The sequence below is a fragment of the Papilio machaon genome, chromosome 2 (assembly GCF_912999745.1).
Source record: "Papilio machaon chromosome 2, ilPapMach1.1, whole genome shotgun sequence".
In the NCBI taxonomy this organism is placed as follows: domain Eukaryota; kingdom Metazoa; phylum Arthropoda; class Insecta; order Lepidoptera; family Papilionidae; genus Papilio; species Papilio machaon.
Window position 1 is genome coordinate 3180579 of NC_059987.1, and position 26004 is coordinate 3206582.

Genomic DNA, 26004 nt, shown 5'->3' on the forward strand with positions numbered 1-26004 from the left:
TCTAACAAAATTTAACTAGCAGTCAAACGAACTCAGGACGTTAAAACAATTATAAAGCAATTAGAAAGCGAGTAAATCTATTCCTGTTCATATTAAAGAAATATATAGAAATAATGTAGATATATTTCGTAAGTTATTTAGCCCCCATTCGCACGAGCGCTTCATTAACGCTCGATAAAAAAGCGTTCAATTAGAACAAATGTATCTGTTATTCGCCAGCGCTTTTAAAACGCGGCGCTTTTTTTATCGCGCGGTGTTGCATTTTGAACGCTGGGCGAACAGAAAGTGTGATTTTAAAGTGTTGGTCGCTCGACAGCCGCCAACGCCGAGTTTAAACGCGGCGTTAAAAAAGCGCCCGTGTGAATTCGCGCATAGAAGCGAAAGGTGACAATTTTTTTAACATTTAACCAAAACAAATGTAAGTAAAGTATATAAAGATAAAAGCTTACTTATTTTGCATTACGTGTTAAAATTAAAAATCATTTTATTTATTTTAAATTTCATAATAAAAACTTTCCATGCAGTTTTAAAATCACAATATTTCCTAAATTATTTTACATACAGTTTTAAATAATTTTATTTAATATTCCATATTAATTTAATAGGGAATATTTTAATTTACTCTATAAAAGATAAGTCGATATGCACCGTCTATATGTGTGCGTTTACAAACCAAAGGTCTTTAACGTAAAAGCGTAATTTATTTTGAAGCGCCCTCTACACTGAGCATAATTATTTTATCAAATCATGACTGTTTCCATAGTGCAAATTTAAGTTCGTTTTTCGTCTACACAATGTAGATGGCGCTGTAGTAAACATCTTTATAAAATAGAATGTTGATTAATTTTTTAGATTTGAGCATATTCCTTTTATGAGGTTCTAATAACACAAACCTAACATACCTAAATGTCATAAAAGACGGACCTTGTGACTTACATTTGTAAATTTGTAGATTTTACAATACTCTTTTTTAAAAACTTGTAAATGTCGTAATGTACATTAAAAACCAACTTAGCTAGTATAATTTTGCATCACCCCATCACAAATATTCCTACTCTATAACTGAGGATATTTTAATTTTCGGTTAAGTGAGTAATTCTTGTTAAATCCAGAAATATGATCCAATGTTCATAAGAGTCCAAAGTAAAGACCGAATTATGACCTCGAAAAATTTGACCGCAGTAAATTAATTATACCGCAGTTAGTGTATTCTTATCTGGTGTCATTAAATGTTAATATATTATGTACTTTACTTTTAAGTTTTTTTTTAATATGGCGCTTACGATCCGTTTGAAATTTTGACAAGAGAGATAATAGAATTCAATAAGTAATTTTGTGTAATTTTAAATCTTGTTACTTCGGCTCAGAACATAGTAGGACATGGAGATGAAATTCTAAAAAAAATAGTGAACAGACGAGTTTACAGTTTATCTTATAAACAAAATTCTCGTGTCATAATGTTAATTTACTCGTACGAAACGACAGACGGATTTGCGGGCGACAGATAGTATACTTAAAAGACATGACAACAATGGAGATTCACAGTAAGGCGCAGATGTTTCGAGAATACTTCGTTTTAAACGTTGTGATGACTTTATTTTAAAATTAATTATTTCCACATTAAAGATTTTATCAGAAGTAGTCAACAAATGAGCTGTTCAAAGTCTTTTTCCTATCGCTTAATTGTGACCCCTTAATTACTTATATCTTGGGTCACTACGTTTATTACATTAAGCCAAAATAATATTGGAATATTCATAGATAATGAATAAAAAGTTTTTACATATATTACAACATTGTACTTAGCAAAGGTTTAGAATCCGTGCATTTAGGGTTGCCAGGTCGCCAAACCTACTAGCCGGACAGACTAGCCAGTTTGCATTTATTGTTCGTAGAGAAAGAATTTGCACCAGTCGTCATCGTCAATTTGTCCACAATTGGTACACATTAGTTTCGACTTCCATCAGGTCTATTTTTACTGTATTAAATTTATCAGATTTAATAAAATCCCGACACTTTTAGTGCTTTCCTGTCTGTGCCGAGATGTCGTAAGATTCAGAAAATTATATTTGGACTGTAAGATGTAGATTAAAATTAACCTGTGTTATGATAAATAATAAAAATAAAATATTAAAATAATAATAAAAAGGAAGGATTACTCTGTTGCGAGAAATAATACACATTAAATAGTTTAAAAATAATATAATACTAAAACGACAAATGAATGCAATTAAAAAATATATTCAGCCATTACATTGACTTTTTATATAAAATTATTTACATACTAAATTAAAACTAGTATCACTCACATTTATGTACTTATTATGCTCGGAACCTTCAGTGTCATAGTCCTTTGGAGTCTATGGTCAAATATATTCGAATGGTATATGACATAGCCTCCGTATGACTAGTAGTGGCAATTGCGGTAAACATACGACGAAAAATATGGCAAAAGGACTGAAAAGTATGCACGTTCCCAACCACGCCATCAGAAACCATGTGGGCAGGAAGGCCACTTGCTCCAACATTATGTCCGACGTCCGATGTCCCTTGATTCCAGAAAGTTCATAGTTTATGACTTATGGATAGTGTTATATAACTAAGGCTTTCATTATACTGTAGAACTCGTACTTAAGATCGCCATCTGAAATTAAAATAATATATTGTTATACAGTAAAACTATCTGAATCTTACTAATATTATAAAAGTGAAAAGAATGGATGTTTGCTCGAAGGTATCTCAAACACAGCTCAACAGAGCTTGATGAAATTTGTCATAAATGTAGAACACGTCCAGGAAGCACACATAGGCATCCATTGATCCCGGAAAAAGTTACGGTTCCCGTGGGATATGTTTGTTAATCATAAATGTAGCTACGAATAAATCATACAATGAAATTATCATCCCGCTTATACTCTTTGTTTGTTGATGTTTTCCTTCACAGTAAGAACCTCGGATAAATGTACATAATATGTAAATCGAAATACAAATTGGTACATGGCGGGACTTATCCAGGACCTTCAGATTACAAGTCAAGTGCTTTACCCCTGAGGTATCGATGCTCACCGATAACAATTACGACAACATATTTATACAACACATATTTTGTTTTAGTTGCTATTACGTATTGCTATACGTTCGTATGTTGGCAGTGCAAGGTTAACTGAAGGTTAATAACACGGAAGCTCGAGTGCTTAACTTTGTAATCAAACAGCTTTACCGTGAGTTACCACCGCCGAAAAACCTGTAGAAAAACGTATCGTTATCTTTGTTTTTACAGATATTTCAAGAGTAGAGACCTTAAGGATTCCAGTATTAAATAATCATGGTATACAAAACTATTGTTTTTAAATTTAACCACAATTTTGCAATTCAGAAGCTTATAACGAACAATTGACGATTATCCGAATTAAAGATTTATTTTTAAATCTAACCGCCGTATTGTTAACTTTAATAAGAGTGTTCTTAAACTTCATTGATTGTTATCTATTGATATAGATTTAGGTATGATAGACATTTAAATGATATAATTAGATAAGGAAACGATATGTTTGATAAATGTTATACTCCTACGTCTGTAAGTCCGTGCCAACATGTCTATTATGAAAATGCATGTGATCTATCCGATAGGCGAATTTTTGAATTTATCAACACATAAAACATAATATCAACTTGTACATATTTACAAAGTCTATTTTGAAATTATGAAATTTCATAGAACACAAAACATAAGTAAAAAATTACGTTATAATAGACGATTTCAAAAGAAGAATTTAGTTAATTATAAGTTAGTTTAATTTTACTCTCAAATACCCTGTATTACCCAATGGTAAACATTCGAAACTGAATAAGCAAGAGTGCAAGGGACCGCGATATTTTTCTCACATATTTTTCTTTTCTGGCGTAACTAGGTCCGACTGTTCAAAACCAACTAATTAATAATTTCGCTTCACATCAAGGTCTCAAATTCTTAAAAGTAAAATCTTTAAATTAGAAACGCTTCGATACACTATTACCTCATAATTGTCTTGCCAAATAGATGTAATCCGCTAACGTTCAAGTATTTAAAAGACACGTGGAATGGATATGCGCCAAATCAAATGATTCAAATTAGATTCATCAAAGCATACGATTTAGTATTGTTATAACTTCAATAGAGAAGATAGAATTACATTTTTCTAGTCTTTGGAATGCTCTTTGAATGTCTGTAAAAATAAAAGCTAAATGTCTGACTAGTATCGTAGGATTGTAAAAGTACGTTTTAAATGATTTCTTCAAAGAAAATTGTCTAGACTTATTGTAATATTTGTATTTTCTTTGAAAACGTAAATATTGAATCGAAACAAAGAGGTGCTAAAGTATTAGACAGCAATATTAAATTACACTACGATATCACGGTTTCAATGACCTCATTAGAACACAAATTTGTTAGGGGTTGAACGTACAATCGGAAAGAATAAAAAAGAAACATTGTTTTTTTACAAATCTTTAAACCAAGTTTGCTTAGTGAAAAAAATAAATTTCATTAATGTGAAGTTTTTAATTTGATATGTCAAATTAAAAACTACTGTATATTAAATTTCAGCGACTTTTTCAGTGCGAAATTAAAGGAAAAATAGACTTAACTAGTGAGTGACAGACAGATAGAAATATAAAATATTGGTTATTCCGTCATGTGGGGGCCTTCAAGAGTAGAGTGAATAGGCATTTACAAAGCTAGCGCGTAACATCTTTAGACCACATCATCACCTCATCGGGTGGGATTGTGGCCAAGCGCAAACTTTTTCAGTATAAAAAAAATACATCATGTTTACGAAACATTATTTTTTTATATACAGACATTCCAATTATATATATTATAATACAAGTAGAAACGACATCACGTTTAGTGTGTTCTTTGTTAGCGGTTCTCGACTTCACCTTGGACTAACATGTATATGTGATGTTTACACTACTATGTACCTACTCTTGCACTAAAACATTCAAAGTAACTGATTGTGACCTTGCTAAATGTTTCGTAAAATATATGATAAGTCACGCTGAATTAATAATCCATAAAGTTAATTACAACACGTTGGTCAATAATATATTGTAAAGCGGAATTGGTAATATGTATGTTAAAATGAACAGAAATTAATGAACACAGATGAAATATTGATGTAATGAAGTTACTTAATCAATTGCAGTTATTTTCCTTTCAGTCATAAGTTTGTTTTTAAATTTATGTTATTAAAAGAATAAAGATACTTATGGTGAAAATGATTTCCTATTCATATTTATATTCATTCATTAAAATGGTTTAATATACGCAAAATAAAAAGGAAATGCGGTGGACTGTCGTTGTTTATAATAATTTTAAGCTTCCCTTATTATTATTCTATAAAGCAGTGGTTATGAGAGGTGAAGCCAAGTGATCTTCGTTCTTTAAAACTACATTTCTAAGAGCTAATTGTCAAGTTATTTGACATATTCTTCGAAAATTCCTTGAAAATCATCAAATATTCAAGATAGATACTCCAGTTTTAAATAAAAATGTGAAAAGGTTTAAATAGAACTGAAAATTAAGTTAACAGGCTAAATTTAACAAGGGTAAATACCAACAATTTGTTTACAATATTATATAGCTTGACATAGTTTTTATTGGTTACATTTTTAATACGAATTTTCTCAAGCATTTGTTTCCAATAAAACTTGACACAATTTTGAACAATTACAAAACGATAACAAGTTCTAATCTTATCTACAGACATTGTTTACATCTAATTGTATTGACTTCACCTTTGTTTACAAATTAAACTGGACATATGATAAATCCTATATTTGTGTGATGCAACGATAGAAAATAATAAATCACTTAAACACACCTTTGTTCCCGCACAAGGGACAACTATATCACACTGTCACTTTCAATACGCGAACACACGGTATGGTATGTTGTGATACTGGTGTTTGTGGGCGCCTGGCGCACGCAAGCGAAGGTTTCAACATCACAGGCATTGCAGCTTGCTTTCTCACACTCGTAGCGTGTTAGTACTCTCAAGTTGAGACGGAATCGTATGCTCCGTCACCAGTGGACGACCTTCTGTCCACCTTTATTGCTAATCAAGTCTCGTCTTTTGCAATCAGACTCACACAGCTCCTTGTGTCATTTTTTGTTGAACATCTAATTTAGGTCAAATTATATACATATCAACTTCTTATGTGTTGGTTTTAAAACGCAGTTTAAATTATCGGCCTATTAAATTTTAATTGGTTCAATGGTATTGCGCGTTACTTAAAATACGTCACAATAAATAAGCGGTTGAATAGTAAAATAGCTAATATTGTGTTTCATAACACAACGTATAATGAAAGTTAATTCCGCCTAATAATATAATTGGGTACTTACTGCCACACTGAAAGTCTTTAATTTGTCGCTAACATAAATCCTAAGTATCGATTTAATATAATAATTCTATGGTTAGCCCTCATTCGCACGGACGCTTTTTTAACAAGAGTAACTTTAAATCGTTCGTCCCTCGAGAGTTGCCATCGCAGAGTTATTTTTTTTAATTGATTTGTACATTTGTTAGCCAGCAACTGTTACCATGTATATTTATTTAGTCCACAACATTATTTTATATGACTCAAACATTAGCAAAATTTATATAATGAATAAGTCATGACAAATTTATATAAATAACTCAAAGCTGATAACAAATAATGCAATGTTTTATGTTACTTATCGTATAGTTGTTAGCAAAACATATAAAATGAAAGTGCTTCATTGATATATTGATTTGTACAGGTTTTGTGATTGACTTCGTGTAAATGCCGAATCATATAAATTGTAATTAAAGCATTTTCTTGGTTGAAGATACATCGAAAGATTCTACATATATATAACAAAGCATATTTATAAAACGAGAAGTAACTGTACCGTGTACTGACACGAGCCAACAATATATACAGTTGGCTTCGTTGCGGTATTCCAGTAACAGAAAAAATTGCTTTGCACCTCGCAACAAACTTAAACTCTGCCCTTCTTACAAACAAATATTTAGGGCGCTATCGATGTTTGATCAAATAAGTCCCTGTAGATTACCTGCAGCGTATTCCTAACTATTTTAGAGTGTACAATATATAAATATAAAGACTTTTAACATTTCAAAGACGCTGAAACCATTATCGCTTTATAGGTGGAACACACCCAATAAACGCCATTGTACTAGTCTTACATTTCTGTCTTCTTAGTTCAATTATCCTACCTCACACGATCAGTGCAATATCTGACCTGATAACATAGTCACATCATGTTACGTTTAAATCTATGCAAAAATCTAATAATGCATGTAGAAAAAAACAAATGCCATTACATCATTTTGTTTACATTTAATCTAACCTTCATTATATTCAATAAACCTTATTTAAGGATTCAACCACTCGGTCGACAACTTTCCCTTTTCAACGAAACAAGTTTAGCTTATACCAAAACTGCAATGCACGATGCAGGTATCTACCATAATATAAGTACGTTAATCGGTTCAAAGAGACACTTAGCTCTTTATAGGTGGCAAACAAGTGAGGTATTGTTATTGATTTAAGGTAAGATGGGTTGGTAAAAAAATGGAGTACCTTTTTTCTAGGTCGGCAATGAGTATAGGTGTATAAAAGGTACAAATTATTTCTTGTAAGATTTATAACAACAACAAACTTATCACCTGTGGGTTAACTGCTGGATATCAATATAATAATAAAATAATAAATAACGGATAAGCTGGTATTATAATAATAGCAAGATAATTAATCATAAAAATTACATAAGTAAAGTATTATCTAAAGGACGTTAATAACAAGTACAGTCGATCTAGGATAATCGAAAAAAATACAGGTTCTATGAAATTCTAGAATGAACTTTGGCTACGATACGTTTATTGTGTTAATTCAGTCATCCTTCGTACATTCTAGAGCACGTTGACGTCAATTTAAATAAGTGCTATTTCAGGACTGATGAATGATGGTCATAGTTTGTATGCCTATGACGATGATCACAATAGACAACGTCAATAAATAGACTGAAATGTGCGAACTTAAATTTTAGTGACAGCACCAATTTATTAAACATTGATAACAAAAACGTAATGATTAGTCATTTTTCATAGAGATTTAGAGATGACAACAACATGGCTAATTTTCCTACGTATTTTTCGTCAGTAATAAAGTTAAATTAATTAACCAGAGAAATGGATCAGATGTTTTTACATGCAATACATAACATCTGCGATAATACAAATGCTATTGCTATTGTTTTCTTTACTGTCCATCCCAGTCCACTATTATGTAATTTCTAGTACGTGTACAACTATGACATTTAAAACTCAATGGTTAAACAGAAAAGTATATACTGATTAATGCATGACCTTTTTAATTGTGTCTTTGTTGTCTTTGTGTTGATTGCTTACTTCATAATACACACAATTAAGTCGGTTACACTTACTTATAAAACTAGTTGAATTTGTTCTAGAAACAGAAGTTAAAATTTAACAATATCCGATTTTGAGGTTTAGGTTTGTATAATTTAATCTTATTCTTCGTCCAAGTATCATATAGCTCAGTCAGTCGAATTTTTCGACATTACCAACTCGTAAACATCCACACGGAGGATCTCGATCCTAAACTAATTTAGGGTGAATATGCCTTAACTGTGAACAGGTTCTTTACCTGCCTTAAAAGTTATTAAACATCAGAAAGTTGATTATATTGAAAATCTAACTTACAACATATACAAATATTCCTCGTTACTTTTGCGCGCTGGCCGCTGGTAGCCACCAAACTGGGAACCTGTGGAATTACAATTTATTAATGATATGGCACGTGGCTTGAAGCCATTGAATCCGGATGACTGATTCAATTTGCATTTATCATTGTAATTCCAAGAGAATGTATTTATGTAACAAAGAACAAACAATGCGTGTTACAAAAATAACTCATATGCAACTTGTTAATGCTCTTCGATTAATTCGCGAACCGACAGGTTATAAACAGTAACTAAGTAAATTCAATGTCTTTTAATCTTACTCCACTATTGTCGAAAGACCAGTAAATTAGTAATTTCATCGACTATAACAAATCCAGATATAAGGATATTAGTACGCTCCTAATAAGCTACAATTACAATTTTATTGGTAGTATATAAATTACAGGTCATAAAAGTAAAATTGTTAATATTATTATTATAAAAGCTATTCGCTAGTGTGGTATCATTTTTGATCACGTTTTCAAAATTGTATTTAGTATGCTTACTAAGAACAAGAATTTAAAAATTATTAATAGTCCGAAATCCGCATAATGATTGACCGTCTCATTGATTTTTATTAAAAAAAAATTGGATGAATTTCATTAAATGCATCAGAGTTTAAAAGAAAAATTACTGTACAGGTTGTAATTACTCGTACTATATTCGTACCGAATTGGTATTTAATAATGAATATATTTTTTTTAATATAAAAATTACAATAGACCAATTAGATTGAGTAGTAGGTATGTACAGTGCTACAAAAAGTGGATAACTTCACTATTTGCCGTCCATATAAAAATAAAAATTATTATATTCAAAAGCATAAAATAAATAAAAATAAATTCGAAATAGAATTGCATTTACGCTCTATTTTGTATATTTTTTATGCGTTTTGTGAATACTGTAATCGTGCGACAATGCACGTTCTCCAAATTTAAAAGTGACGTGACTTAGGGCACGTGCCCATTTGCCTTACTTGTGTAATATGAACATAAACCGTAGTATAGGTTGAAGATACAAAATTAACAACTTGTTACTAACAGTGCATAATCATAACTAGTGGAATAAGGTTACTCAAGTGTGTTATCATAAATCGTTAAATATACTAAGAAACTAGAACATAAGTTCTAAATAGATTTTAGATTAAGCATATTACATAAATTGCAACATCGAACGGTAAACAACTTGAGTAGCTTCTACATAACGTGTTCTACTTAAAATAATTTTTTGGTGCAATCAATATAAATTTTATAAATGAAAAAAATAAAAATATTTTTAATTATTGCCGACTCACCTGTTTGACAATTTTCGGAATTAGTAGAACTAGCACTACTCTCACTTTCGGACCGATTTCTTGAATTGAATAACAAATTCCATGGATTGTAAGAAGCGTTCTGGCTTCTATTTTGGTTCTTCGAATCGGTTTTCCTTGTTGAATCCATTATAATTCAATAGTTTGTTTTGATTCTCCTGGTTTGTTTGTAGTCTTTTTAATTTTGTATATTTATTTGTTAACGTACTATCGCACACACCGGTTGATAGTGAAATAATATTGTGACAGTCCGAATCCGAATGCAAACAACAAACCACGAGCCGGCAGAGTCGCGTGGCGGCGGGGCAACGCAACAACGGCGCTGCTATGACAAGGAGCGTCGAGGCGACGGGCGTTGTTATGGACCGATGTTGCCCGATAAAGTACGGAAATATCCGAAAATATGTTAACGCGGACTTTGCCCCATGCAGACATACTTTACTACAATTTAAAAGTTAAGCAAATAGTAGGACAATATAACCAGTGACGTCAGTGCATAATTACTGTGCTTCGTGTTATGGTATGGTATGGTATGTTTTTTTTTATAAAAAAAATACGTAATACAATGTAAGTACTTACAAGAATTTGCGTTTGGGAGCTTAATAGCACAAATATAATATTTAAATCGTCAGTATTAGGGTTGCCAGGTCGCCAAACCTACAAGCCGGACAGACCAGCCAGTTTGGCCGGACATTTGGGTAGAAAGGTCGGACACCCTATATTATTTAGGATTTTGTCTCAGTATTAATAGGTACACTCTCGTTTGGGAAATGTAAAAAACCTTACAAAAGCCGAAAAACCGTTTATTTTGGACGGACACGCAATCAAAAAGCCTACCTATGTCCGGCGTTATCCGGACGCCTGGCAACGCTAGTCAGTATCACCTTTTAAAGATGCAAATTATGACATTGACTAGACGCCTTTGCAGGAGTGGCCTCTTTCGAAAGAAACCTGTGTTTATTTTGAGGTTGCATTAAGGAAAATGTTCTATTGTTTAACTGATGATTAAAATATAATGTCAATGAAAAAACTAAGTTATTAAAGACATCTTTAACAAGTCTTTACATTATTAAATCCACATAAACTGGTACAAACATATTTACATATTAATTGTTTAATTTAAAAACAATTCCGCGATTCTACGAGTTTAATTGCCTTCTCTTTTTCTTCACGTCAGCAAAATGCCAAGGCTGTTACTGCCAACGATGTATAACGTATTTCTGACGCTGCTCCTTTGTTAAAGAACGCTGACCGCGAATTGCGACTGCGATTGACAGCGATTTGTCAGTTCTATGACTTAAGTAAGGTTTAAAGTTATTTCCTTAATTCTTAAACAATTCACTTACTTAAGGTAATTAATGGTTTATGTTACATTAATATTGTAAGCGTACAGTGTTTAATTTACACTATGCAGGTAGTGACAAAGTTTGTACACAAACAAGTTGATTCACTGTTGATGACCGAGATATGTAAATCTATATGTGACATGAAATACATTAATTAATTATACAAATTTATTTAGGTTCAGGTACTATAATTTAAATTTTACGTTTTTTTATTTTTATTCTTTAGGGAGCTTTCTTTTTTTTTAGTTTATTATTTTGTAGTTTATTAGTTAGTAGTTAATGAGTAATAGATTTTTATATATTAATATTTAATTGATAGTGTTTTAGTCTGTTTTTGAAACTAGACTTGGCGTTTTTAATGTAATCGGGTAATATATTGTAGATTTGGACTCCTTCGTATTCAAATGTTTTACTGTCATAGTTTGTTCTTGGCGGTCGGGATATGAACTTGTTAGCATTAATTTATAATTAAGTATCAATGTTAAATATCACACACTTCCCGGACAAATAAAACCCGTTGATACGAAATTTCTCCCACCAAAACCACTCATACCAGACTGTTTATTGGATATTAAATATTGGAAAAATATCCGATGCTACAATAACAAATAAAAAGTACGTAGCTTATTGAACAGTCAAGAGGATCCCAGTATCTTCAACTACAGAACATTGCATTAGAAGAAGATATTAAAACCAAAGCTTTATGTTTTTTTGTTTTTTTTTTAATTAAAAATAAAAAAAAACAAAATTGTAATAACCAGCAATAACGACAAATATTAAAGACAATTTTACTACTTTTAAAACTAAATCTGTCAATTCCAGTAATGACAGACAATGCCAGATTTGACAAAAAAAATTGTGGATTCGAAATATTAACATATCATTTTGATTTACATTAATATTGTTATTATATATCGACACAATGAAGATTCCCTATGTTGTATCAACAAACTCAAGAAATGCGTATCGCACGGCCGAGTTTATGCAACAATCGAACGGCGAAGTGCAACGCAGAATAATAGCGGAAAATTTCGAATGGGATGATGGGTATACACCTCCACCGCTCTCGTTCGTAGCAGCTATTGCTCTGTCAAAGATTTTTCATCGAATCAATCCACTCAATAGAATACTAAGGAAAGATAGAGACATATTAATGGATTTATTTCCAGCTGATATACCCCTCAAATATAGCGTCCGCTTAATAGAGGTTGGTATTTGACTGTAAATGCATTCAAAGCAATAGGTGCCAGTTTATGAATACTACGAAGTGATGACATCTGTACTCTTTGTTAATGTAGGATGAGCAATATTGGAAGCGTTCATTTAACATCAAGTTCCCAACGAGGCTGGAACTCGGAGTCTCCTTCTGGAAAGGAAAATATCTATCGACATGTTTGCAAGAATACTTGGAAAATGCTAAACCTGATCTTTTCCTTGAAGATGAAGCAGTGGAGTTGGCCTCTTTGGTATTTTAATAGTATCTTTGTAATATCATATTCCTTTTTATTCGTATATGTAGTTTTTTCACATTTTTTTCTACTAAATTATTTTTTATTTAGTATATTCTGTTTAACTTCTATCAAAATTTATTTCGTCAAATACAATCTTGATAATGGAGTAACAAAGGTGATTTTGTCAATTCCGTTATTTTTTCATTTCAGGTTAGTCCTTATATTTATCAATTAGGATTGAATCAGCTACAAATAATTCGTCAACCAAAACCGCCAGTACCGGATCCCAATACAGTCGAAGACAATTGCGAATTTAGTGTACCTAAACTGTACGACCACATACCACTGGAACCTGTCCTAAGAAAGCTATATAACCTGCAAGAAATATCTCTGGTGTTTGGACTCAATAATCTCGGCGATGAGTACATGCCAAGATACTTTGAATTTTCTATTCGAGACTGCGAATCTTTGTGCAGAGGTCTGGAACACTTGAATCATATAAAAACAATTCGAATAAATCGTAGCAACTTGGACTGTTCGAAGGTTAAGGTGATTCTGCAGAATCTTGTTAAGAAAGAAACTATCGAAGAGTTGGATTTCAATCATTGCAAAATTGGCGATTATGGAATGAAAGCCCTCGGTGGTTTCATATACGTTCATAAGAATATAAGAAGAATCCGCATCGCTAATAACAGATTTAAAGAAATAGGTGTCGCGGGCATAGCGTATGCTTTGCAGATGAATCCAGAGGCGCCGATAGAACTAATTGGCAAGTATTTACACAGGATCTATATTTGTTTATTAGAACCTTCTTTAATGTTTATAAAATTATTTAACTTCAGACTTTAGTTTGAATCCAATGTCGCTGCAATGCGCGACAACGTTTGCGGCGGCATTTGTTCGCTGCAAAGAAAAGCCAAAGACTTTGATTGTCAACTCCTGCGGGTTCCGAGGAGCGAGCGCTGAAAAGGTTTGCTAAAGTAAACGTAAATAAAATAAAAGTAATACAAACCAAGTACATATATATTGAATACTAAATTAACACATGCTTTATAATTTATATTTTCACGCATATAACATTTGTCTTATAGTTAAAGAGGCATGGTAACAGTGTCCTTATCTAAACTCTATCTTTACATTTTATTATACTGATAGATTTAAGTTAAGTCGTAATATATTTATTTACTTGCTTTCAATACTACGCCATATATGATTCATTAGCAACGAACAATGTTTTTCATATGCAGTCAATTAAAGTAATAAGGTAATTAATGTGCAGTTGTATAAATATGACTAATAACAATAAGCAACTATAAATGGAAACGTCTAGATGATTTTAATACGACGCATGAGTATTTAATAACGACGTATTTATTACGAATGATCGAGTTTGTTCGATTTATTTACGCTTTACGTATGATTTGATTGATGTATCGATAAAATTGGTGACTATGTCCTTTACTGTAGTTATCTCCATTACGCAACCCTCAGTGCGACAGCAGGACGCAACATCTTACCGTTTATGGGTCGCATTATCTATAAGCTTTTTATCTACATTAGTATTATTTAAGACGATATTTATTCATAATTATTAGAACACCAGACTATTATTAATGGAATCTATTAAGATGTACTGTATTTTAAATATGAAATAGGATAGCTCATCTAGACTTTTCACCACGGTGGTGTACTGGGCGACGTGTAGAAGCTTGATATGGTTAAGATCACAGGATCATGTTGGATGAGTACAGCAGAGGACCGATCATTGTGGCAATCATCGGAAGAGGCCTACGTCAAATGCATGACTTGAACCTGAAGTTCTAGTAGTAGCGTTAGAAGTTTAGTTTGGTAATGTATCGTATCAATTGCAGATGGCAGGTCTCTTGTGCTTAAACAGAGGTTTGACCAGGTTAGATATGGCAGCAAATAATTTGTCTGGTGAAGCAGAAGCAACATTACTGAGCGCGTTGGAACAAAATAAAAAGATTCTTCGAATTGATTTACGGAGAACGCGTAAGTCACTATGTTTTGTTTTATAGATTGACTTTTGAGCATATGTTTGTTTATTATAAAAGTGACCTCCGGTAACCTAAAAGACAGCAGCTATTTTAATTGTTTTTTTTTTTTACTTACTCTTTGCACTAATAAGTTTTCAAAATAAGCCTAACTTGTAGATATATCAGAAGAAACGCAAGCGAAAGTAGATGAATTGCTAGAACGTAATAGGAACCTTATCGGACAAGAGTCGGAGGCCAGTGAAGAAATACCGCCGCTGTACCTCAACGAACCAGAGTATATGATATGGGAGTATAATCCCAATAATCCTGATTACATTCCCGGAAGATATCCAGAACGTGTTCCCGAAATTTAATAGTTAATATTTATTTAATATTCGTTATTAGTAATCTCCTTAAAACTATGCAACATTTTTTCTTTCTTTATATTTACTTTATTGCTACAAGTTACGAACGCTACAATTTTGTTTTTAAATTGCAAGTAAAAGTATCCTTTGTCCGGTTTTTGTTTTTACTAAGCCTTGTGTTCTTTCAAGACAGCTTAGCTTTATATTAAACATTTTATTAGAATCCCATTCAGTGGCGTTTGACTTTTGTTTAACTTCATTAATCGACGTAAACTATTATCCTAAAAGTATCGAGAAATTCCAATCTTATATAATTTACACACAGTGGATTTTATCTCAATAAATTTAAGATGACACATGCTGTCGACCGCGACTCCAAAATTAAAAAATAACACAATCACTTCCTGATGACGTTCTACATCTATGCCAAATTTCATCGAAATCCGTTGAGCCGTTTTGGAGGTACCTTCTAACAAACATCCATCCATCATTCTAAACATTCACATTTTTAATATTAGTAGGATAATCTTCCTCTTATATGTATAATAGGTATGTCTTCTAATATTTTAAATATACAATTAACAAATGAACCATACTATTGCATTTGTCATGTTATGCATTTGTTCACTTTTATTACGATTAACGGTGAAATTATAAAAGGCTATGCCATGAAGATATTAACTACTAACAAAAATATGAGATTTTCTTGAATTAAATCAATATTATTATATTAAGAATGTAGTGAAATTTGATGCTACAGAACTTCAAGGTGCACTAGAAAAGTTGATTGATTTTTGCTTAATCTTTAACTAAATTCTAATCCGCAATATCCGAATAAATCAAAACTCCGTATCAATTAAAAACGTACGCAAATTAAACATGTCTTATAAAACATATTCTTCTTACCGTTTAAATTGATCAGATTTACTTAAAGCACGTAATTTTGTTATAGCCTACTGTGTAAATTTTTTTTAATGGCCAAAGTTGATAATGTGTTTATACATCATCATCATTCATGAAAGAGTATAATAATGAGGGTATAAAATAAATCATACTTTTATTTTATACCAAAGGTATTTAACCGTTGTTATATTTTATACCTCAAAATAAAATATTACCTGAGAGTTTTTTTACTTTTAATTTACGTTTAGAAATATTCACTTCATTGAATCTCACAGGCGCTTTACGCCAAGCAGTTGTATTTTATTAGGACACAAGAGGCATGTTTCTTATAGGTATTCCACGTATCTCACAAATATAGCACGTGTAACCTTAGATATCACTCATTTCATCTTAGTGATATCTAAATATTACTTCTTGTTACTAAAAGGCATTTTCGAAACATGTTGTGGACTGATGCTTGAACAATACAACACAAGTAACAAGAAATAAAAAAATGACTTATTTTTTATGGTTACTATGGACGTAATTTTCACTTCAGTCCAATCCTATTGGATGGATCAGTTCACAGACAAAATTCATTATTTTCACCAATATCTTTAGTCAATATGTATTAGTTCGTAAATCTCATAAATCAAGGAACATTTAAACAGTAGATTGATGATATAGGTTGGGTTAATTCTGCTCCTACATTCTAGTTTCCAATCAGAAATGATGAACTGATTCCGAACAATTGAAGGCAGCGAGTGAAACGGTAATGATTTATGCATTCCACTCTGCAATATACGCTTTATTACATTGCGTTTTGCGCCTTATTATATTGACGAAATGACGCTTTTTTTACAAAAAAGTATTTGTCTTGTTACAGGGTATATACTGAAATTATAAGCAACAAAATATTCTAAAAAATACCCTTCAATCCCTTGCTTATTGTGAATTTAGTACATTATGAGCAAAATTCATTTTATCCAAACCAGTGTAGTTTATAATATACCCAACCCAAGCGTGGGTTTTTATTGCTGAAGCATTTATTTAGACATGTATTACTATCGCGATTTTTTCAGTCAGAATGAGAGAGACATGACAAAATTTTTGGTTGAATGTTGATGTTTCGGCCGTTCGACCCACGGTTACCGAAACCGAATAAACATAATAAAGCCCTCATTATACATTTGTGTATGTTTTCCATAGGGAATACGAATCAGTTTACTCGAAGGTCGTTTAAATATGGATTAACTTTCTTATAACATCTATATATATAAAAGAAAGTCGTGTTAGTTACACTATTTATAACTCAAGAACGGCTGAATCGATTTGACTGAAAATTGGTGGGCAGGTAGCTTAGAACCAGGAAACGGACATAGGATAATTTTTACTATTTTTTTTATTTTTTTTATTCCGCGCGGACGGAGTCGCGGGTAAAAGCTAGTTTAATATAGATATATAACAAACGAGGAATCGAATGGAAATCACTAGTTTGCTTACCATTTTGATTTAGGGAGTATTTACTAAGTTTTTTAAACAAAATAAATTTAAATCGTCTTTATTGTGTCGGCTGTCGTTTTGATGTTATAGTTGTCTACTCCGGGCGTAGTTCAGTGGTTCAGAAACATCAGTCGAGAGCTCTGCAAACAGCTCCATAATGCTACTAAGAGCATCTTCACTGCACCTACTAAATCGTCCACTGACGAAATTAATTTAGTGAATTTTACCAAGGGATTTGTAAATATCGAAAAGTGGGTTTTTGTAAATTGGTTTGAATTTTGATTTTATTACATTTTAAATGACAACGTATAAATTTTTTTAATTTTGGTTAACAATTAATCTCAAAGTAACATATTACATAATAAGTAGGAAAAATTTTCTCGAACTTGTAAAGATGTACTTTAAACTGTGTTAATGATTTTGAAATAATAAATTTAAAAACTTACATCTTAAATTATGTGCATATGATTAAATTACTATGTTATAATCTTTAAATGTTTAATGTAGTAGAGTAAATACTATTAGTTTCAAAAGAAAACTAAATACAATAGCAACTCTGACATCCGGTAGTATTATGATGTTCTCGTTTCATTTCCATTACCTTAACATTATGGTAACATTTTTTTAGTTTTTTCTTTTCTGATACATCGTGGCATTTTTATTGTAAATATGTTCTTTTCAATATACTTAGAAACAAATAGAACATACGTGGTGAATAGAAAAACATAGTATGGTTGAGTGTATGTAGGTACTATATGCGTGTAGTTTACATCGTAGGCTTGATGGCCTAAGGGTATGAAAACATTATTGCGAGTGTGCGAAATTGTATAACCACTTTTTTACAGAGATGTCTGATGTTTATTTTCACGCTGTTATTTTAAATTTTTTACTCACCGAGATCGTGATACTGAATTTGGAAAATTTAAAAGTATGTTTTTTAATGTAAAGTAAAGTTAACTCTATTTGGTGCTTAAAATTTTTACAGAAGAAGAATTGGAATACTATCTACCTGAGTTAGCCAGGTAATAAGAACTCTGTACCAGTGTAAAAGTACGGCGGTTGAAAATAAATTAATTATAGTGGTCATGAGTTTAAGCAATGTAGATATAACCTTTAAATTATAGAGGGTTGGGTAATAAAACTTCAAAGCAGAGGAAAGTACGAGTAGCTTAGATGTATATTATTTGTTGCGGGTGGACCGCATGTTTTGTTTTGTTTTGTGACAGGTTAATAAGATGACAGCTCAGAAAATATTTCACAACTTACTCTACCGTTCTGCTCCCGCAGTGATGAACTGACGGGCCTAATTTTTTTTAGGATTTACTCATGGAAAAAAAGAGATTAGGCATTTCTTTTATTGCCAAAAAATATACGAAGGACTAGGGATGGCAAAAACTAAGAGACGTCCTCACTCAACAAAAAACAATTCTGTTATGAATTATATTAGTAATGGTTTCTTTAATTTTAGTTCCTTAGTAATTTATAACAACTATCTCAGTTATTGTTGATAGTAAAATTACTGTAGTAATTATAGTATCATTCTTATTAAAACAAATATCTTACATACATATTATATGTGTATTTCTTAAACAATGGTTAATTTTAGGAGACGTATGCATTAATCATTACGAACACATGTCGCAGAACACGTTCAGCTTAATATACGAATACGAATTATTGTTGAGTACTATGTAATAACTATGATATGTAAACTACTCCACTCAATGTATGTAATTTTGCAAAACATCTTATGCTAAAACAAATAAAAATCTTCAATATGACATTTTAACAATTTACAATTTAAATGTTACCAGAGTCTACTTTTCGCGTAGCTTAATGGAGGCATAAATTAATTTTTGTGAAGGACGATTCAGTCGTGGGTAAGTAAGATGGTTTCGTTGGTATCTCACATTTAGTAGAATTATTAAAAAGTCTCGAAGGAAAGTCTGCCCAAAAATCGTCAGATAAAGGACCTGGCAGATCACTATAGAATCAAGTCAAGTGATTGATGTTTCTAGCGATACTTAGTGAAGGCGCCAGTAATAGATGTCCTTCTAAATATCAGATTAATGGCACGATATGACGAACCTATGACTGACGAGCGTATCTGTGTATATGTATGTATGTAGAAGTGAGTGATGTGTGTCAGGATCGTACCAAATGGAAATCTGTAATCCATGTCTAACCCTCTGCTTTTCAGACTTTAATTTGTCCATTGTGTTGTAAATATCCCCACAGTTAAAATAGGCAAGCATTATCACAGGCTAGACACTAATAGAATTCTTTTGATCAATACTCTTGTATTTACAAGAAATCTTTTGTAAATACCTCTCACGTGCTAAACAAATTGTTTTCAATTTAAACCAGTGATCGGACAAAATAAATTGGCTTTTTAAATGTATACAAAGGACTAATAGCACTGGAAATCATTTAGAATTCCAAACTTGTATTAGATTTAAATTTTAAAACAAATTACTTTCTTCCTGAAAAGGTATACAGAAATTCAACGAGTACTTTTTAATTTATATATTATTTACGAAATGTTATATTTGTGCGGCTCTTAGTTTTTACAATACCTACGAGTATGTCTATTAAAGCCTCATAATATTTTATTTAATTAATTTGGCCGTAAATGAAACCCTTAAAGATATTAAAACGCTAACTAATTTATATTTAACAACGTTTCGCAATATTCAACAAAGATATGTTTTTTTTTTTTTTTTTATCCACACAAAACGAATTAAGTATGGAAAAGAGAAAAAAAGGATAAAGCTTTGCTGAAATATTTTAAGGTTTTCACATTTGATGTAACAATTTTTTTTCCATATTCCAGATTAAACTATTTACATACGAAACGGGGCCTTGGTTTTTTTATGAATAATTTCATAATTACTTATTTAAAAGAATTTTTGAAATCTGTTCAGTAATTTTTGAATATTTTCATTACATACATAATATCGTTAGCCGTTATAATATTATCTTTTTTCTTTATAATATTAGTATAGATAAGTACACGTAAAAAGTACACATAAATGACTTCATATTACTATTCAAATCGAATTCGAGCTTACTGCAATATTTAGTCGTTCAGAAATGAAATGAAGGCAGCGCGTGGCAATTAAGCAAAACGCAATCGACTTCGATGTTTGAAGTGGAAATAAACAGCTCGCTTGAGTTTATGCTAGAATTTTACTTGCCATTAGGAAAGCTCCATTTTATATTCCACTAGACACCAACGCCTTATTTTGCTAAAATGTATAGGGTAATAGACCATAATATTTTTTAACGTTTGCTACACGATACATTTTTAAAAGATTTTACTATTAAAGCAATTTAGTTAGCAAAGTTATTATGTTTCTCGAAGAAATAAAAAAATATTAAATGTAAATACTTTTGTATACAAAATTAAGACGTCTAAATTTTGAATCATAAAATGTCTCATTTAAACAATAATCATATTTATTGTTCCACAGATAAAATAATACCTGTTTACCAAAAACAAATGATCTTTTACCCGCTTCGATGCTCGCACTAAGCTTGTGTCTTTCATCAAAGGGAATAACTAAATACTTTTACTGAAGTGAAATTGAAAAGATTTTTTTTTTAATTTACTGTTATTGCATTTTTTTGTCTGCCAACCTTGTGTCACAGAATCTTTTTGATTACGATTGAAAAACTTTCGTACAGAGTAAGAGGACAGAACATATCGTTCTCGTCGTGGGCGTTTGATTGCATTTTATATTTTTTAGTATTACTAAGTCCATTTCATCACCACCAATAAGATCTCGTGACGTTATAGTGTAGACAAAAGTAAACACAGTAGTAGACAACTTTAATATTTATCTGTATGAAAATAATACATTGTAAACAGTTTCTTATTCATGAAAAAAATAAGTAAGGCTATCGGACAAAGTTCAAGGTCGAAGAAGCCTAGCATGCAAAAACGGCTATTGCTTTACTGCATCTGCGCCATTGCTTACAAAAAAAGAGGTTAGAAATAGCGCAGTCTAGTGAAATTTTTTAGTTCGTGTTTATTTCAAAATTGCTTTTAAAAAGTAAAAATTCCGAAATTGATTGTTTTTAATTATAAAAAAAAAAAAACCTAAACTGTATCGAAATATCAAAGCAAGGTTTCCAGACTTTTGTTACGAACGGAAACTAATATTAGAACATTGATTTAATCTTGAGGTTTGCGAGTGGAGAGCCTATTGTTCTGTCACAAGGCAAAGACATGCCAAAGATCTACTGATCTCAAAAGAGCCATCTTGAGTTGTCTGACGTAAACCTCTAAGGCCTATAAATGTACTCTACATAATGTACGAAAATAAATAACTCGTTGACATTATATATCATTTCACATTGCACATTACAGATGTAAATTACTCCCGGAGAATAAAACCTACTACCTACCTCGTATCCTTTTTTTATTTTATTAGAATTCCTCAAGATAATGTGTGAAGTGACTATTCCGTAATATTTTTTATGCAAGAAAATGGCAAATGCGTCCCTCTGGATTTCAGTGGTACTTCAGTTTTGTTTTAAGTATTAAATTAAAGGTTAATATAAATTTATTTGTTACGAGTGCTAAGAAAGGTCAAGGATCATTGGCTTAAAGTCTCATACTCGTACGTAGAACAAAAGACGCTCGAGTCTAAATACTTTCAATGAGATGAGGTCCAACAGTGCTGCTGTTGCCGTCTACTCACAAGGTTAAGACTGTTTCCACCAAAAACTTGAGATTATAAGATAAACAAATAGAATAATTTAATATTAATACATTAAGAGACAAAGTAGAAGACCTTTAACCACTTCTCTCTATATATGCATCGTTACCTCATTCCTGAGGGTCGCGGCCTCTCTTCACAATCGTTTTTTGCATAGAAGGAACACCCTTTTCTCTCTATGTTTCTGGGTATCTTTCCCTCGATTTTGCAAATATTACAGGTTTTTGGATCGCAACGTGACCAAAATATTCAAAACTTACGATAAGCTGATTAAAATATATATGTTCTAAGTATTTTTTTTAAAAACCCGTAAAAGTTTTCACGTGCTATATGTCCATTTTCTCCGACACGTGTAAGACGAAAAGTCTCCAAAGGCCTCATAAAAACTGGCGTTGCAGTAAATGTAAGCTTGGTTACACTTTTAAGGCTTAAATTAAACATTTAAAATATCAACCAGTCTTACTATTCTTACCGTGCTTTTTCACTGGCGAAAAATATGAACAAAAATATATAAAAGGGGAATTAGAATAGATACTGTGTACTAGTGGTGACCCACCGAAACAATAGTTCTAATGCAATCTTCACTTGTACAGTCAGCTACATAAGTATGTATCCAAAGCTTCAGAAACTTGTTTATGCCTTCAGATTAAGAAATATGTACACATTTTTGTCCGTATATTTCTGACTATGAATACATGCATACATGTTTTTGAAACCCAAGACCTATAAAAAATTCTGAAACCTTGTTATTCACATTTATGTAGCTGACTGTACAGCTAGACGTTTGCTTACGGAAATAACTTTTAATTACATTAAATTAAATTGAAGCGACTTGAACACGGAACTCCAACAATGGGTATATATGCAATAGAAATACCTATGTGTAAACATTACACGTGTTCTTGTCCTTTGTGTTCCACTCTTTCATGTCTACATCTACATAGGACATAATTACACTTAGATTAAAACCACCCCAACTGTAACGTTTGCAATTAATCCCTTTAAAATATGACCCACTTCGTAAATTATAATGACTCTTTAATTATATTTGGAATTTTTTTTGTTAAACAATCTCCAAAATAAGTACATGTAAATGATAAAATATCCATAATGAATGTAAAACAGATCATACTAATATTATAAATGAGAAAGTTAACATGGATTAATATTTGTTTGAAGTTATCTAAGGAACGGCTCAACGGATCTTAATGATATTTGGCACAGATGTAGAACGTATTCTGGAAGAAAACATAATAAGTAGTATTACGTTTTTTTTATTCCGTGCAGACGGAGTCGCGAGCAACATCTAGTATGAAATATTTCTAGTTCTATTTATCAGTAAACTTTGAACAGAAAATAACATAATACTTTAGTTGCAAATATTTAAATTCTCCCACAAACGGTGACTATAATATTGCGTAGACATCCAAAAAAAATGTATAACAATCAGAAGCTTAAAATTTTTATGTCAGATATAAATTGCGTTTGTAAATTTGCGGAAAATTCAGAAGTGCGATGTTATATTTGAATATCGATTAAATCTTGAAGCTTTGTAACCAAAGTCTCTATTGTTCCATCAAAAGCCTGAGATGGTTAAAAGAAGACCCTGAAGACAAATTGAATTATATTCACGCAGATGCTAACATTTTCAATATAACATTTCTTTGACAAAATGTGTTTATGAAATACCTGAAGTGAATAATGCACAATGAAATATAAAATTTAACCTGAAATAACGAATGAATCCAAAATTGCTTTATTGATAGTTTTCGATCATAGCGCCTGGTTAAAAAATTCGTATATTTTAAAAAACTTTTTTCAACAAACTGAGATACTTTTTTTTTAATATATAATTGCAGTTATAGACAATGTTTTATGTTTTTCATATACGAATGCATTTGAAAATATTATGAAGAAAAATTCTATCAAGAAATATGTCGTACGTACGGAGACACTACAGTTCAGTATAACGAGCATTTCCTTAAGCTTCTTGACAATCTCGAATAGGGAATCAAATTTCGCTACATTCTTAATGACGTCCTCACAACAAAGCCTCTTGAGATTGTTCATTTTTTCGCTAAACATAATAAAGAAACCGCAAGATTTTATTTAAATATAATAAAACAGGAAAAAGAAAAAAAAATGTTTTCAAACACGATTACCGAACATTTTGTTACATTTATTAACTAATAGCTTTGGCCCGCGATTTCGTCCGCTCGACTTTTGAAAAAACTTATTAAATAGCCTATGTGTTCTTCTACAATATGTTCTACATCTGTGACAAATTTCATCCAGATCCGTTGAGCTGGAGGTACCTTCCAATAAACATACATCCATCATAAAGTAAACTATTGCATTTATAATTTTAGTTTAGTTAGTAAGATTTTAGCCATGAAAATAGTACAATTTGGATCGATTTTGTCTATGGATCTTTCGTTTGATATTCATGTTCAAATTATAACGAGGCAGTAATGTTTCTGCTATAAAAAAAAACATCCTAAGCTACATTGTTACTTCAAAAAGAGTAAAAGTTATTTCACGTGCGAATTTTTCCTAAACATTTATAAAGAGAAAAGTAAGTGTAAAATAAACGAGGTGTAAGTATGTGCAAGCTTCCGCGTTCTTTGAGTCACGACGCCTGACTTTTATTAGAACTTAGAAAACAAAACGCGAAAGCTTATTGTGTAGAAAACATTCTATCTTAACTAAGCCTTTTTATGTGTAGTAAATTCAGTTAAAAGAAAATTGTTTTTAGCATTTTATTTATAAGTCTATACTTTACTCATTATTTTGTTGTTTCAAATTTGACGTTATGTTAATTTGCTCTTATACAATAATTATGTGGATAGCAAAATCGTAGATTGTATTTTGCAACCATTGTCGGTCTCGAAAAATGTAACCAATGGTCAGATTGCTAATTAGGTACGGACTTTGAGAAGTCATGTCACTGAATAATAAGGTTCAAAATAGCGTCGAATAATACAATATGTATGGTATATATAAACCAAAAGTGAAAACAATGTTAGAGATCGTACTATATAAAAACGTTAAATGTTTAAAATATAAAAAGCCGTATCCGATATAAAGCGAAAATGCGTTAAACAATTGTTATAACAGAACCGATTATCTTTAAACTTTTAATTAAAAGCTGGGGATTTGTAACAATCTCTCTTTTCATGCTGAATCATGAAGAATATTCATTCATCAACTTTTTCGTTCGTTTTTCAACGTAATTAAAATGTATGTAACGTATAATTCCGCGTGTACGTTACATGTGGCGAAAAATATTACCATTTTGTCAGTCGGGCAAATAGTTTCAAGTATCGACTTTATTTCCTGTTCGTATTGTCACCATCACCCTGTCCTTAACCCATTCACGTAGATCGGCGCATCATGTTTTTGTCCTCCAAAGCGATATGTCTTCCGTCACTCCCTTCTTAATCACGTCGCCTCTCACGCTCTTCCTTGGTCTACCCCTACCTGTGTATTCCCTCCCCATTCATATTTAAAGCTCTCCTTGTAATAAAAGTCTTTAGCTATTTAATATCCACGTATACAGTTAAAACATTCTTTCTATTATTTTTCAGAAACGAATCAGCTAAAGCTAAAGAAATCTGGAGACGTACAAAATAAATTAGAATTGCGTCG

The 26004-nt window shown here is 31.5% G+C and overlaps 1 protein-coding gene across 1 annotated transcript; it reads left to right on the top strand.

The window, feature by feature from the left end:
* Positions 1 to 12298: 12298 nt before the first annotated feature.
* Positions 12299 to 15256, top strand: LOC106717621 (dynein regulatory complex subunit 5). The gene is made up of 6 exons (XM_045684020.1): positions 12299 to 12641; positions 12733 to 12900; positions 13096 to 13654; positions 13728 to 13855; positions 14757 to 14898; positions 15060 to 15256. Exons 1-6 carry the CDS (start codon positions 12357 to 12359, stop codon positions 15254 to 15256), a joined length of 1479 nt encoding a protein of 492 aa, XP_045539976.1. The 5' UTR covers positions 12299 to 12356.
* The last annotated feature ends 10748 nt before the right edge of the window (positions 15257 to 26004 follow it).

What these genes read in the sequence shown, in the direction of transcription:
- LOC106717621 (XM_045684020.1), top strand. Translation starts at nt 12,357, where the DNA reads ATGAAGATTCCCTATGTTGTATCAACAAACTCAAGAAATGCGTATCGC. An exon ending in CAGTGGAGTTGGCCTCTTTG is followed by an intron (nt 12,901 to 13,095) that starts GTATTTTAATAG and finishes TTTTCATTTCAG; the next exon opens with GTTAGTCCTTATATTTATCA. An exon ending in GAGGAGCGAGCGCTGAAAAG is followed by an intron (nt 13,856 to 14,756) that starts GTTTGCTAAAGT and finishes TATCAATTGCAG; the next exon opens with ATGGCAGGTCTCTTGTGCTT.